Genomic DNA, 16,292 nt, shown 5'->3' with positions numbered 1-16,292 from the left:
AAATCCACATTAGTTCAACCTCCCCGTTTATATTTTTAGAGAACGAGCCTGGGATCTGAAAGCATGAGTACTTCATATTTAAATTCAGCAATAGGTAGAACTGTCAGCAGACTTAAGAGCAGTGCATCAAAATAACATTTTATTGACCTGATTTAACCACATCCTCTGATAACCTGCACTATGCCAAGAACAAAATCTGTCCATATCTTACTGGAATTGTATTATTATACAAACAGAAATAAGCACATACTATCTCAACTGTATTAAAAAGTATGTATTGATTTTGTCACAAATATTTGCAAGTGACACTGTTTCTTGTAAGACTGTTTTAAACCAGAAAAATTCACAAATAGTAAAGGGAGAATCTAATAAATGGAGAGCCACAATATTCATCAATGACTGCAAAAGACTCAAAGTTACATTTTTGTTTTTATTTTTTAGGGAAATCCAAGAAGAATCCAAAAATAGTGGTTTGACTCCAGACGGTTATATAAATCTTGTGAAAGAATAAATATGCTCCTTCAATAACAACATCTGCACCATTTTCAAACTAATCCAGTTAAAAAAGAAAGTATGTTGAGGAAAGTCTGTATAATTTTATGTTATTTATTTACTCATTTATCTGTGTTAGCTACAGTATTTCTTGTTTTATTTAGAATTTATTTCTAGAATAAAATAGAAAAAAGAAAATACATTTTACAGTGGCAAAAATTGAAATTCTAAAATTTCATTTATACAAATAGAATTCTATCAATTCTTAGAAAGTACCTGTTTATTTTTTTCACTTTGCTCCATGATATAGCCCAACATTCATATTCTGTGAAGAAACAGAAAAGTTTATTCTAATAAAGCTAGAGAACAGATAATTTTGGCCCCATGTCTGTAAAAAAAAAAAGTGAATGCAGAAAATCACATGCAAGTTAAATGCAAAAAATCTATAGACTTAAAAAAAAAATCAATCCAACAAGCTGCTCTAGAAAACCTGGACAAGATGTCACCAAAAATTCATCATTTGCAAAACGATTCATATCTATAAGATATAAAGCTGCTCTGTCAAAGCATAGGGCGTCAGTGCATGACAAAATTACGTATTCATTCAGGAAAGGGTAGTTATGCAACAGTAGAAGTGTGACATCTAGTGGCTACCACATCTATTTGTTCACACACCAGCCTTCGTAAAAAGATCTGGAACAGGCTGCCTATCGCTCACCTTTAGTGTTAAAACAAATGCAGTAGTGCTTACGGTGGTGCCTGTGTTTAAACGTCTGTATTAAAAATATGCACACGTATCAAATATCTTCAAACGCTTTCCCTTCATTACCCCAATTAAAAAAACAACAACAGAAAAATTATGCTTTTATGATATATAATTGATGCAAAAATTTATCTAAACCTCTAATACCAGCGATAAAAAGATCCACTTTATATACTAACGCTATATTATTCTAATACAACCTATTAAGTGCCATGTTCTTGAGTAATTTGCTGTAACTGTGATACAATTCTTGCAAAAGCTATCCCCCAAAAGATCATCCTATATAGCATTTACTTACAGACAGCACTATATTACACAAATATTTTAAAAAGTCACAGACTCAAGCAATAGAAAATCACCCTAATCTCTCCAAAACCATAGAGACTATAAAAGATACTATAGAATTTTAAGATTTTTTCACTATAGACAGTGCTAGCCTCACTCTGGAACCAAGACAATCTATCCAGCCTTCTCTAGTGTTGATACCAAAGTGCTTTATTACAGTTACAGCATTACTTTTCTTAGGTTCTATGCACAGCCGCTCTAATAATACATTACAAATAATATGAAATAGTAATTAAGATTGTGTTGCTCTTTTCTTATACCCTTATCATGTTTGCATACTGGGGAAGTGACTATTTTTCTCAAAACATTCTCTTCTGATTGTTATGGTGATCTAATTCAAATCCTTGGTCCCAGAACTGTATGCTTTATTTTCACTTTTGACTACAAAAACTGCACTTCTGAGAAGGGCAAGGAATCACAAACTGCATCATTTGAGAATTACAATACCTTATTTTACAACTGTAGTGTGTGCAACTCATTATTTCAATGAAATTTAATGGTTACAAATATTCTTAAACTGTGTAAGTACAGTAGGTTCTACAGCAAGTAACATGGATAATCAATATTCCACCATTTGAAACAAAAACAATAAATAAAAGTTTAAGTATTAAAACTAAGAAAAATTCCTGTACATTGTACAGTACCTTTTGGTTAAAGCTTCTTAGCAAAAATATAGTAATGTGTTTTAAGCATTCCAGTTACAGATGGTTCAATATTAAAATTTCAAGGTTTCCTCATCATGAAAAAAATATTGCGTTTTTCCATAGGTGCAGCAGAAACTGTCTCTCTGAACAAGGCTTCAGTCTTTAAAAATATATAGACAGTAAGTATGAATTCAAATGCAACATTAAAAAATTATAATACAGTACTGAGGATGTACGGTTGTTGTGCATTACAGATTTTACATTCCTTCTTATTTTGAAAAAGCAAAACTAGAGAGCCCATTGTATATCACTGAGTTCAGCTGGATCTCCAAGTCCTCCATCAGCCTCCAAGTAATTCATAAGAGCTGTCATAGCCGTGTCATCATTTTCACATATTGCATCAAAGTCCAGCTGAGAATTACCACCTATAAAATTATTAAAACATTAATGTATGCATTATTCATGCTTCATACAAAGCATGAAGAATATGGTAACTTTCAACACGTATTTGTTTTTAACCAGCACCTTCCTTTGAAGTCAAGGCAAACATTTACACATAGACATTAAAAAAAAATATATCAATAATGGCTGTCTGCAGACAGTTATAAGGACATACATAACTTGATTTAAGAAGACTTAAGTCTTGCCAATCCATTGGACTACCTCCAACTGCTAGCTAATAAAACTTGTATCCATGCAGTGAAGTTCATGTCACTGAAGTAGAAAACTGCTTTCTACTTTATGTCACCTTAGCGGGAAACACAATTATGTATCTGAATTCTAATCTGATGTACTATGCCAGATGAACTTCTGAAACCTTACAAGTTACTATGTGTTAGCTCTAGAAATCAACGCTATACCCTTGCCTTTAACAACACTAAGGTAAAATGTTTTAGCTCAAGTATCAATGAAAAAAGCTTCCTTGCCTATCTTGGATAAATGTTGTTGGCTTTGGTTTTTTGTTTTGGGGTTTTTTTCGCCCCCAAACCCTTATTTGAAGATTAGCTTTTTTTTTTTTCCTTTGGGGTTTTTTTTTTATCTAAAGGTCTCATACCTAAACTGGAAGAGAGCTATAGGTTATAAACAAATAAATCTCTAGTAACTGAAATAAAAGAGGGAGACTGAAATTTCTGAGAGCTGAAATACAGGGTAAGCATAAACATTGCTTTTATAGCACTTTGCCATTTATGTTAAAAATAATACAATGGCATTCTCCTCTTACAGGATCAGGGAATCCTATATCCAGACAAACTGTTGCCTTAGTGCATGCTTGAAGGAGGGGAAAGAAAAAAGAAAAATTTCTTTCTGAAACATTTTGACTAGCCCTTTGTATTGACTATTCATAGCTTGCAGTTAAGAAAGAGATAAAGTGCTAAAAGCACAATAATTCACAAATTACAACCAGTTCCCTTACATTGCACTGAAAAACTGCATTTTCCTTACCCATCTCTCTCTTCTGGAGAGAGAACTAATAAGTACCTAATTAAAACTGTGGCATGCAAAAATCCAATGGTAAACTTCTGTTACAGGATGTTATTTTTGTCATGAGATTCAATCACTAATCAAATTTTGCTGTTTGCCTTCCAGTGATAACACATCTGTTTTAAGAGTCCTCTCATCTTAAGACAGACGGACAAATATATCTACAATTTATATAGGGTTGTAAAGTGGTGCACTCAAAAATTACACCATTTATCAGAAATGTTTTTCCCTGCAACCCCCAAAATATCCACAAGATAAATAAATCTTACTGAGGAGAGGTTCATTATTGGGAAATGGAATAGCACCCTGGTTTTGTTCTGAAGTCTCTAGAACTTCTGTTTCTGAAGGACATAACTGAATCAACTCTTTATTTGGCACCTGAAAGAACAGAAGTAGTAAAAGGGACAGAATTAAATCCTAAATTTAGTCACAATTATTACACTACAGTAACATTATAAATCGCTGTCAAAGTATTAAGAACTAAACAGAGTAAATGAAAAATATGCATCAACAGGCAGATCTACTGCATTTAAAAATAATTTTTTTAAAGTTCACATAGCACTGGACTTGGCTTAAATAAAAGGTGTTACTTACACATCTGTCAAAGGTACAATGAATACAATGAAGTTATCCTCATGATGAGATGCTGCATGATTTTTAGAGAGTTCAGTATATATAAAGTCAACCAACTCTTAGGGAGAAAGACCTGCGGTAAGGCAGGGGAGAACTGATCACAGAAAACGGAGGAAGCCAAAACAATCCCTAGTCCAGAATAGTATTGTTAGGAAATGAAAATTGCAATGGGAAGATAAACTGTATTTAAATGGAAAGAAATTTACATTCAAAGAATTGCTGATGGATAAGTAAATGTTTGTTCATACAGTACACAATAGACAACATAAAATATGCTTAGGTAAAAAAATGTTAGTTATTCCATAGCTATGGTCAATAACTACGATAGTTATAGTTTGTGGTGTTACCAGCACTACTAGATTAGCAAAACAGCATATTCTATCAATTTTTAGAAGACTACTGAAATACCTTCAAAGTAAAAGTTTTAAACATTTCAAAACTGAGAACATACAGCATAGATTTTTAAAAGGGTCTTCAAGAACATTAAGATTAAAAATACAAGTGAGAGAAAACAAGAACTGGTATTTTATCTGGGTTGTCAAACTGAACAGGTGGAAACACTTTTACTCTCTGATGGTTACTTAGCAAAAGTTTTAATGCAATTCCAAATCCAGAAGAGTCCTCATCACATGAATCACACTCATATTTAGCATATTTGTAGAGCTTCAGCAGAGATCCTAATAAGTGAGTGGAGACTGCAGTCCTCAGCCTCGGGAATAGCCCCTTAAGGCTTGAACTGATGCCCCCATAAATGAGGTTGGAACTTCTGTTGCTGTCACATCTCTCAAAAGACTTTCATAGCTGCCAGGTAGTTAGCAATACCTTACACATTCTCTCACAAAAACACAAGTCAGGGGAATTTGGTTCAAACACAGGCTTTGAGCTATCTGACATTAACCTTTTAGATTTTTACAGGCAGTGACATACTCACATTGCTGCAGTTTACAGTTAAAGCTGGAGAAGGTGACTTTCTCAAGAGATGTGATGGACTTAACTCCCCAGATGGTGAAGAATGCAACCTAAAATTGTATATGTTTAGTTGATTTACCAAGTCACATTAATCGTAAACTGAAAAATAGCCTATGTGTTCCAGAACACACCAGACCTCCCCAGTGATGAAGCACGAGCCAGCTAATCTGAGACAATGTTGTCTTAAATTCTCCTGAAGAGTCTAAATTCTCCTGCTCCAAGTTTTGATACCACAAAGAGCAGAAGAGATCAATAAAAGCCATGGGTCATAATTACTTGAACACACTTTTATTTTTCTGTTGAATCACCAGCACTGACAGACCAAAGAGTAACAGGTTTCAGAATTATGCACACTGGGACAAATAGGTACATTTCAAATACATATAGAGTACAGACAACATAAGGAAGTTCCAATAAATGGTGGAGGGAAAACAACACATCCTTCCAGTGCTCCCTCTACTATTATTTTTTTATACCTGTCTTTCCATATTTTCAGAAAATTCCAACTAAAAGTAAAGACCGCTTGTTCGTTACCAGAATTCTTTGAGATACTGCTCATCCACCCTCACCAAACATGCTAGATATGAAACTAACAGTGAAAATGTTGTGTCACAGCCCTTTGGACAGCTTGCTCCCATCTCCCCCTGCTCTCCCCGACTCCCAAAGCACAAGGCTACAGAAGAACTGGGGCACTCTGGATGCTTCTGTTTCTGTCACTTCCTCAGATCCAAAATGTGGTAAGGGATTAGAGGAAAGATAGAAAATGGGTGAATAAACAGCCTATCTTAAATAAGTCAAGTTATTTGTGTGGAATATTTGTTAGTTCCCCACATTCGAATATCCAGTGTGCCATTTGATAAGCAGTACTGCCATCTCTAAAAGCTGGGACAGAAACTCCAGATTGAATAGATTTATAGCATTGTTGTAACTGAAAAAAATCATTCATCAGATGCTAATTCAATTCAGATATGCCTGTAAATAGAGCTGTAGGGATAGTCCTGGAATTTTAAAAAATACTTGGTGATGCCTGATGCACAGCTTGAGAACCATCTGTGTCTTACTGATACTAAAAAAACCACTCAGAGCAGATTCAGGTAGTAAATGCACTCATTCGGTTGGATTATGTTTGTAGTCACAAAGGTATTTGATGAAGACCAGCTGGTGTTAGCCTCCATTGATCACCCTTTTGTCTAATCTTGATTGCCTCAGAGTGTGCAAGATAGTAACTTGATTTCATACAAAAGAAAAATGAAGAAATAGCATGAAGTTCTACTCTTTGGCTGGAAAGAAATCCAGCATTGTTCTCAGCAACGATTCTGGAAAAGTGAACTACATCTGGGTGCAAGCAACTACATCCAGACATCTCCAGAAACACTCAGTTGTTACTGATGAGGCCTTCAATCACCAATTGTATTTGTGAATACCTCTTCCTCTTATAGAGATAAAAACTAGTTTATTTTCCCCCCAGATACAGGACCGTAGGATGAATATGATGCCAGAGATCCCAGTTATACAGTGCAACTGCTCCCTTCCATAGCTGGCTTCTTTTCAGAACTGCCTTTCCTTTGGACACAGAATTTACCTTATTCTGCATGACTTTGCTCTTAACCTGTTGTTTCACCTGCATAGCAACTTCTTGGGCTATTAGTTTCAGCACAAGTTTGTTTCTCAATTTCCAGTGTCCATGGACAACTAAGATCACTGAAACAAACATACCTGCACAAGACTAAGATGGCTCAGATCACTGTGGCTGATTCAGCTGGCAAGCAAAACATTTCTCCTTTCAAAATCTTGTGACATTCAGTCTATTAGTTGAGAAATAAGTTGACTGTTCCCAAAGAAAGCAACATAATATTGTTTCATTTACTAACCAGTGTTCAAGATGTGAACGTAACTGGGAAAAAACCACTAAGTTCAATCAATGACTTGAAGAATAAGACTACCCGATGCAGCTACTTGGGGCATGTGCTCATCACTGCCAGCACTTTCACAAATATTTGTCCTGGAAAGTAGTTCTTTGAATCCAGAACTTGCAGGTTTTTATTTCTCCTAGCAGATTCACTTTTTACATTAGAAGCAAGTCTGGACCATCACTGTGATCTTCCTGAAAAGATGTTTTGGTAAATCAAACAAACTGGGGTAAACATCCTGCTGCCTTAAACTGCTGCTCCATAAAGGAGTAAAGCCATGCTTTACTTATATGATGAAATCAAGACATCTACAAGATGAATCTCTGACAGATAGGGAGGTATGCATCATAAGCTTCAAGCTTATGATAGGCAGACAGACAGAAAGAAAATTATGCCAGTGTTAATACTATGGAAGCTAAACTTTTTGATAAGTAAGCTCAATTTCTGTAAGGTCTGTAGTGGAGTAGAAAAATCCATCCTTTTGGGATCAGGAAGGATATGAAAGAGTAAATACTCCTCTGAAATATCCCTAAAGGGGCCTCAGCCATACCTGCCTCAACTGTACAGCTGAATTCCATTTAAACAGACTAAAACCAAAAAAATCCCACTCTTACAAAAAAAAATTCCCCCAATTTGGGGAGTACCATAATCTCTTCTCCAAATTCCACAATTCTGTCTGTTGTAATGGCTTCTTCTGTTTCCTGAGACTAAGAGAGATAGACTTTGCTCTCTTGTGACCTGCTGAACTGCCACAGAAGAAGAGTAATGATTTGGTTTGATCTTCATACAAAGTTCACAAAATTTCCCTCTGTTGCTCAGGAAGATACTGCTCCTGAAACTGTTGCCTCTGTAGCAGTATGAAGAGAAAAAGCATTGCTTGTGGTTCTTAAAAACACAAATACCAGACCTTTCAAGGGGTAGCTTTGAAGAAAACTTTCCTAGGAATGCATTAATTCTTTCATCATCTAGCAAAATTATTATTCATCTACTTAATAAACTGGTTTCCTTAAGCTGATGACACGTATGCTCACATGGATGAGCAAAGGTCAGGTGATCTCAATCAAGAACATCACAGTGAGCTGACTGAAGCATCTAGAACAAGAGTCAAATTAAGCTCTTGGGTCACACCTGGATATTAACCATCAGAGATGAGAACTTTTGCCAACTTACTTCAGTCTTCAGAAAGATATAATAAAAAGTGACTCTTCTTCCCTCTCTCTATAGGTGGTACTGATGAGAGGACATTAACAATGGTATTACAAAAATGTGACATCTCATCTTCTCTGTTGAGGATATCAATCCTTTTTTTGTTGCCAGTGCTTTTCCTCCTCCTTGCTGGATAATCCCAGCAACCAGCCAACATGCTGTGGGATGGATTTTAATTTTTTTTTTGAAGTAGCAATCTTTTCATCCCATCACAACTAAAGTGTTTATTCTTTTCTTCCTTTCACTGAAAATGAATGATTCCTTGTGCAATTTGACTATTCTAGTAAATGGACATGACTTCATGGTTGGAAGGCAATTCCAAAATACTGGAAACACAGTAAGAAACATCTACCACTGTCCGTCATCACACTCTTATGCTCTGACCATGGTTTCTACTGTTTCAGAAAATTAAATACTGTCTTCTGATGAAGAGACAGCTGAGAAGACAACCACATTGAGAAGAGATAATATGTAATCCTGGACTTAAGTACGGATTTACGAGGGGAAATCACACTTAACCAACCTGACAGCCTTCTACAAGGAGGTGACTAGCTCAGTGGATAAGGAGATAGCATTGGATGTTATTTACTTCAACTTTAGTAAAGCTTTTCATCATGCTGTTTCCCATAACATCCTCACAGGCAAGCTTATGAGTCAGACTACTACTGAAACAATAGAAGCTGACTATGCTATGGTGTATCGATGTATGTATAGATTGGAGGACAAGAGGCTGGAGTGCAGCCCTGCAGAAAGAGACCTGGGGGGTTTGGTTGATGGTAAGCTCAGCGTGAGTCAACAATGTGCCCTGGTGGCCAAGGGGGACAATGGTATCCTGGGGTGCATTAAGCACAGTATAGCAAACTGGCTGAAAGAAGCGATTGTCCCACTAGACTCAGCATTGGTGTGGCCTCACCTTGAGTACTGTGTGCAGTTTGGGGCTCCACAACATAAGACAGATATAAAAATATAAGCATGTGTCCAAAGGAGGGCAAGAAAGATGGTGAAAGGACTAGAGGCCATCACTTACGAGGAACAGCTGAGGATACTACATTTGTTCACCTTAGAGAAGAGGAGAATGAGAGGTGACCTCATTGCTCTCTACAACTTCCTTATGAAGGAGAGCAGAGAGGGAGGTACTGATGTCTTCTCTCTGGTGTCCAGCGATAGGACGTGGGGAACAGCTTAAAGCTGTATCAGGGGAAGATATGAGGAAAAAGATCTTCACTGAGAGGATGGTCAAGCACTGGAACAAGTTCCCCAGGGAAGTGGTCGTGAGCCCAAGCCTGTCGGTGTTCAAGAAGTCGGTGTTTGGACAACACTCTTAGATATATGGTTTCACTTTTAGGTTGCCTCACGTAGAGTCAGGAGTTGGACTTGATCCTCATGGGTCCCTTTGAACTCAGGATATTCTATGATATGAAACTATTATTTAAACCTCTACAATTGTTGCCAAAACTGGTGTACTTCTTCCTGGAAGATTTAATATTACTACTCTTTCAGATCCAGTTGCAAAAGCGCCAGTGGAAAGAACTACCTGGGACCTTGGAACACACTGCTCTGCAGACATAAAAAATTTCTTGGCATTCCTTTACCTGGAACTGGAAGTATAAGATCTAAAGTCTGAGGGGCAGCTTCATTATCGAAAGCTAACACTTAGATAACTTGTCCTGTGCTGATGAGATGATAGTACCATTATCCTAAATTTGAGCTTAACAAAAGTGGTTGGACCTTCTGATGAAGCCTTAATTCCTGAAAGAGTTGTGACTGAAAACAGAGTTTTTCTGTGCGTGTGCATCCCAAAGTCCTGGAATTAGCTGGCTCAGAGACTTTTTAAAAAATGTTCTTAGACAACAAGTGCTGATACAGTGCAAACTGACATAGAGTAATAACCTCTTCCTCTATCAGCAAGTCAGGCACCACTGTGGGTCCACAACACAAAAAACATATAAGGATATCTTCACATTAAAATTATGTTTCTTCCTTTCAAATTCCTTGGCTATGCTGTGTACCTGCTAAAACTAGTTAGTTTTAAAACAGTCAATCTTTAATTAACAATTTGAATCTTGTATGGATTCCCATTTGGAATGACACTGAGGGTTTTTTTAATCTGTGGCTGGGTACTGGGAAGGAATTGTGCTATCACTTTAGTCTACGTTCAGGATAATCAGGAAAGGGACAAGACAGGCTATGAAAGTGCTCCACTGGGGACTGTGTCAAGGAAAGTTTTCCTAGCAGAGCGACGTTATCAGAAAAATATAAACACTACTCACAGACAACTGATTTTCCATTCCTGAATAGTTTATCTACCCATTTCAACATCATGTGAAGAAGCTGCATCACAGTAATGCTTCTGAAGTCATAGTTAAATAATACTTTCATTAACAAAGGAAATTGCATGCCCAGAACAAGACTGTTTATCAACACCAGTGGTATGTTCTGCCATGCATGACACTAACATTAGATTATAACTAGTATCTCATAATGCCGCTGCTCAAACTAAAAATATTTTATACAAATACCACAATAAAAATGAAACTTGAACAATCCCCACATAATCACGTATAACTCTTCTCTATCTTTACTTAAAAGCCTAATGTATGATGTTAAGCATTTATTACCTTTGCAATTCTAATATTTCATTTGCAATTTCGGTTCCTATACTTCCGGCACCAAGAACTGTTCCAGAGGACATTCCAGGTACACTTACTAAAGACTGTTTTACAGCATCTACAGTTAAAAAAACAAAATAAAACCTTAAGTTTGTAGCAGTTTCATTACGCAGCAGGGAACAATCACCTCAAGGATTCATTTTAAAGCAGTTTTTGTTCTCCATCTCTTATTTTCAGAAATTAAATTCCTTAAAACGCTAACTCACAGGGGAAGGTGTTGTAAGTCTCATTTGAAATATAAAGATAAGTGAATAATATATTTGTGAAAATTGCTGATCTCCAATTAGCTTTAATCATTACCACCTCCAGTCTCTCTCAGACAATGCAAAACACATGAGAAAAAAACCCCTCGATTTTTCAAACTGAAATCAGTTATTAAAAAGAACAATTTCAAAAGAAAAATAAAAAAACCTTATAGCAAGATGACAAAGCAGCACATAGAAATCAGAATCTATGCATAGCAGAAAAATATTAACAAAATATGTATCAATATTGGTATCACTCTATATTCTATAGGTAAACTCAGATAGTACAACTGCATTTCTTCAGAAAACCAGGCAAAATATGAAGATGGTCTACGACAGAAGCATAATATCCTGTCAACCAAAATCCTAGCTTTAGTAGAAGCTGCGATATGCTAGAAACCCTTCTGATCACAGTTATGTGAATGATATGAATTAGGATGCTGTGAGTAAGTAGAAATTGTCACCAGAATTAGCCTTAAAAAAATTAATCCTTCCCTGCACAACAACCTAGAATAAAAAAATTCCTGTATTGAATAAATCTAAAATTGTAATGACTGGTCAGGAGGTGCACCTATGATAACTGTAAGAAGCAACACTTGCCTTCTGCAGGCTGGGAACCGTGGGGGACCTGTTCTTCAGCTGACTCGTTATGACCTCTGAGATTCAAATAAAAAAAAAACCAAAAAAATCAGCAAGTTTTTCAAAGGCAAATCCCAGCATATTTCCTTGATTTCAATAATGCTTTACACAGAGTAAAAACTGACAGCCTCAAACTAGTAAAAAAAAAAAAAAAAAAAAAAAAAAAAAAAAAAAAGAGAGAGATATTCCTCACATTTCAATGTTCAATCCTTTGTACCATTGTTTCTGAAGCACTGGGTGAAATATTAATTTCTACTTATTCTCTAAATAAAGAAGAAAGGCCAATATAATTGTCTATGTTCCATGACAAGAGAATAAGGCTACCATTTTTACTCCTAGGAGGGAGACCAGTTAACCAGAAACAACTGCTACAAGGACAGGTCAGTGGCTACCTTCTGTCAGCAGCTGCTGCCTACCTGCCCTCCTTTAGACAGCTGCAGATACCCAGATCCCCAGAGCAGGCAAAAGTGGCTGCTGGGCAGCACAGACTGTCTTAACTGCTCTCCTCTGCCTTCTTGAGGAAAAAGGACATGGGCAAAATAGGGGGGTGATGCTGACTTAAGACATGAACCAGCTACAGAATGGGTAAAAGGCCCCCTGGACAACTTGGTTTAATGGAAGTAAAATGCCCTCTGTCCCCCTCTCAAAAACCCAGTCATTGGCAAAGATCCTCAGTATGATTGGAACAATCCAAATTATAGCTCCATTGCAAGGCACAGAGAATGAAAAAGAAGAATTAAAAAGAAAGAACAAAGAATTAAACACACACATTTACTGTCTCACAGGCTCCTCCCTTGCAATCAGTTTGGAGAGTATCTTTTTGTCCTGCCTTGCATTTCTACAATCTATCAATCATGCTTCTCCACATTCGGACACATGGTAGGTAGGGTAGCACTTAAAATCAGGTCAACTGACACATGCAGTCTTGTAAAGCTCAGAAGGAAAAGTAGAACTTCACATTTCCATTTATTCATATCTACTTTTCTTAAAAGATCCTTCCTTTCTTCCTTTAGTAAGAAACTCTTTCACCTCATTTTTTCTACTGGAAATAGCACAGTTTTCAGGGTTAAATCCATGACTTAAGCCTGAAATAAAAATAACTGGTAAATGCAAAAAAATGTTCTTCCAGGTTACTCAACCACTTTTTTTGCAGTGTTGATATTTTCTAGTCTTGTTCTGCTTCTTAATCAGGTTGCTTTCTGTTAACGCTAACCGTAATTAAGACAAAAAATAACATGAGAATTCATATAATGAATTACTTACAATACCACAGTGTTGTTTGATACAATGTACTCCAGTTCTTTGGTCCACGGATTCATGAAACTAAACCACTGACTCTTTAAAGTAACAAAAGTCCCATCTTTTGCTCTGAATTTGTAGGAATTTGTAAATACTTTTTCTTTATTCTGCAACACTAGGTAAGAAAGGAAAGTTGTAATCACCATATTTCTATTTAGAAAGATAAAGTTTAAAAAAAAATAATCTGTTTTATAGCATCATAAACCCAAAATGTTTTTGATGGCCAGAAATACAAATTAAATGCCAGAACAACTGACAGGACAGGACCCTTGCTAAAATCAAACTACAGTTTCAGCAATGTTATTAATCTTAAATTAAAGCCCAAGTACTAAGTTTCTGCAAACCACTAGTAGGGAGACTCTTGACTTGGTGAACTTTCATAACTGGTGTCTTTAATTACACAATTAGGCACACTTGCTCTTCAGGACTCCTTCCTCATTCTTATAAAGAATTGAAGCAGGGGGTTGAAAGCAGCGTTAATATTATTCCCTTGCAATAAAAGCACTGCACCAAGATCCAAGACAACGGAAGTTTCTCCCTGCTTTTATTACAGGCTTTATGTGGGCATGTCTTAATGCAGACATAGAAAAGGAAAATGCTAAGATTGTTTAACTTTAATAATTCTCAGCTTCTGATTTTTTGATTTGTACTGTTTTCACACAGCAGTTACATGTAGTTATATGTAGTCTGGGAGGACCAAGTATTTTGTACCTTCTTTATGTTTTTCAGCTAGATGATTGTGATCATCTTGATGGCAGTACTCGTAACAAGAAGTTCCTAGAAGCTCTTGCGGCAGATACCCTAAAATTGCTGTTGCACTGTTAGAAATAAAAACATGAACTACAGCGGATTCACATAATTGCAAAGCTTGTTTTCTTCAGTATCAGATAAAGCAGAAAATTAATATTTAAAGAAACAGATGCTTGTGTTCATGTTCAGGAAAAAGATATAGCATTAGTATAGCTCTAAACCAACAGGAAATACTATTCACTGCAAATTATCCATTTGCAATGAATGACAATTCAAAGACAAAATAAAATAACCGTGTTTAAACATGCAAACCACACATAGACACAAAATATTTATGACCATTAGGTCTTCCATTAGCCAGTCAGGGTACTGGTCACACATAATGAGTCATTCAAAAAATTTAGTAGTTGAATTTTGGTCTGCCTCTTTAAGGAATGGGTTAAAAATGACACTTTCAGATTGAAGACAAGATGACTGAAAGCAATAAAAAGCTTCCAGTGACAATAATGAAATTCAAAATGCAAAGTGGTAACTCAGTCTATACAACAAATAAAAGTCTGTTTTAGAAAGTTCAGAAAACAGGAACTTTGCTTTCACTTCTAATGAAATAATTTGGTACCTCATTTAGATATAATGTATGTGTTCCAAATGGTAAGATTTTAAGAAGTAATAATTTTTGGTTAAGTGTTTATTACTTAAGTCATATGCATAGCTATGAAGCTCTAACTTGAGATTTTTCTTTATGATAAACAAGTACATCAGTGCATTTTGCAACCTATTTTAATCTTGCTAGCTCACCTTTTCCTATGGACCAATACACTTACTTTTATACATTATGTTTTATGCTTGACAAAAAAACAAAGCCCAAGTACTCAACAGATTCAGAATGAACTGCTTCCTGTGTACAGCACCTAGAAATTCTATCCTGCTTGAGAAACTACAGTTCTGACAAAGCATTAGAAAATTTAACTAGTGGTATCATTTTAATTTTCTCTTCATTAAAGAAGAAAACGCTTACCGCTGATCTACATAAACAAATTTTCCATCCATGGCAAATCGTGTAACAAATTCTGTTGCTTTGACTTTTATCTCTCCACTCTTTTGTGGAACAATATAAGGGTGTAACCTCCCAATTGCAACAAGACAGTTAAAGTTACTACTGTCCTTTTCTACATCATTTTCCTCTTCTACTCCCACCTCATTAGGAGGCCAATTCTTCATATACCCAGTACAGTGAATGGTACAGTATTTTCTGTGATCTAATAAAAAGAAATGAAATAAGAAGCAGTTATGGTTCAAAAAGTAAACTGAATTACTTTTTATTCCATTCATCATGAGACCAGCAACTACATTTTATGCTTACCTACACCAACTGTACAAGGCTACAGATAATTTTACAGAGTATTTTTTAATTAATTTTGTACTACTTCATTCTGGCTTACCTGGAGAGAGCGCTTCTAACCCCATGTAAGATTTAGGAAGATAAGTAAGTGTTGGCAGTTCAAACACAGTCTCACAGAAAAAAAAAAAAGTAAACCAGCAGTCTGGTAACCCACAGATCACTTTCTCTTTATATAGTTTCATATGTATCGTAAATTAAAATAAGCTAGAGAGGCACTCTGTAGCTTCCAAACCAATTTACCTTTTGTGAACATGATGAACTTAACATATGCTTACTGCAATTGCTAAAAGAATCAGGTCAGGAGAACAACCCAAAACAACCTAGCTTATTTTCTATTTATCTTAGGCTTCTGAATTCCTCAATTTTCTGGGAACACAAATATTTTAAAAGTCTTCAGTTACAGCATACACTGTCATTTATTCCTATGGCTGGCAGACTCTTTGCTGCCTATATAACATGCAAACACCCCCATACGCATCAAGGCATAGAGATGCCATTATGTGTCAAACAGTAACTATCTTTCAAAAAATTGCCAAAGTATTCTTGATATCTGTATTCTGAACAAATTATGCTTTACATAGATTTGACTGCATTAACCCTATCAACTATGGAAAACATATAACAACTCTGTAAAATGAAAAACTGAGTTATCCTACTGTGACTTTGTCAGTTTCCCAGATTGTCAAGGTGCCTTCCCCCAATACTGCTTTCCTGAGAAACATTTATACACGTTAAATTCTTAGCTCACCAAGTTAGTTGGCGAGACAAGCAACATGAAGGGAGACAATTCTATTTACTTACAATGACAGACCTATTTTAAAATGTACTATTGTATGGTATATCT

General features: G+C 36.0%; 1 protein-coding gene across 10 annotated transcripts in view; it reads right to left on the bottom strand.

Moving 5' to 3' along the window:
- The window catches only part of BMAL2 (basic helix-loop-helix ARNT like 2), a 53,314-nt gene that overhangs the window by 13,185 nt on the left and 23,837 nt on the right, over positions 1-16,292 (bottom strand). For 6 of the 10 annotated variants that reach the window (XR_012776397.1, XR_012776400.1, XR_012776394.1 and 3 more), the window contains 8 exons: positions 15,065-15,305; positions 14,008-14,114; positions 13,261-13,411; positions 11,959-12,014; positions 11,063-11,171; positions 5,291-5,378; positions 3,996-4,104; positions 769-2,669 (listed from right to left, as the gene is read on the bottom strand). Coding sequence is in view for 1 of the 10 variants with exons in the window: in XM_075506865.1 (XP_075362980.1) it covers positions 2,533-2,669; positions 3,996-4,104; positions 5,291-5,378; positions 11,063-11,171; positions 11,959-12,014; positions 13,261-13,411; positions 14,008-14,114; positions 15,065-15,305 (998 nt within the window). In the remaining 9 variants the exon portion in view is untranslated. Of the gene's footprint in view, positions 1-410; positions 2,670-3,995; positions 4,105-5,290; positions 5,379-11,062; positions 11,172-11,958; positions 12,015-13,260; positions 13,412-14,007; positions 14,115-15,064; positions 15,306-16,292 lie in introns of those variants that run through there. The other 4 variants (XR_012776396.1, XR_012776398.1, XR_012776404.1 and 1 more) reach the window with 3 other exon arrangements.

This window comes from Mycteria americana, chromosome 1 (assembly GCF_035582795.1).
Source record: "Mycteria americana isolate JAX WOST 10 ecotype Jacksonville Zoo and Gardens chromosome 1, USCA_MyAme_1.0, whole genome shotgun sequence".
Lineage (NCBI taxonomy): Eukaryota > Metazoa > Chordata > Aves > Ciconiiformes > Ciconiidae > Mycteria > Mycteria americana.
This window is presented reverse-complemented; position numbering and strand designations above follow the sequence as displayed.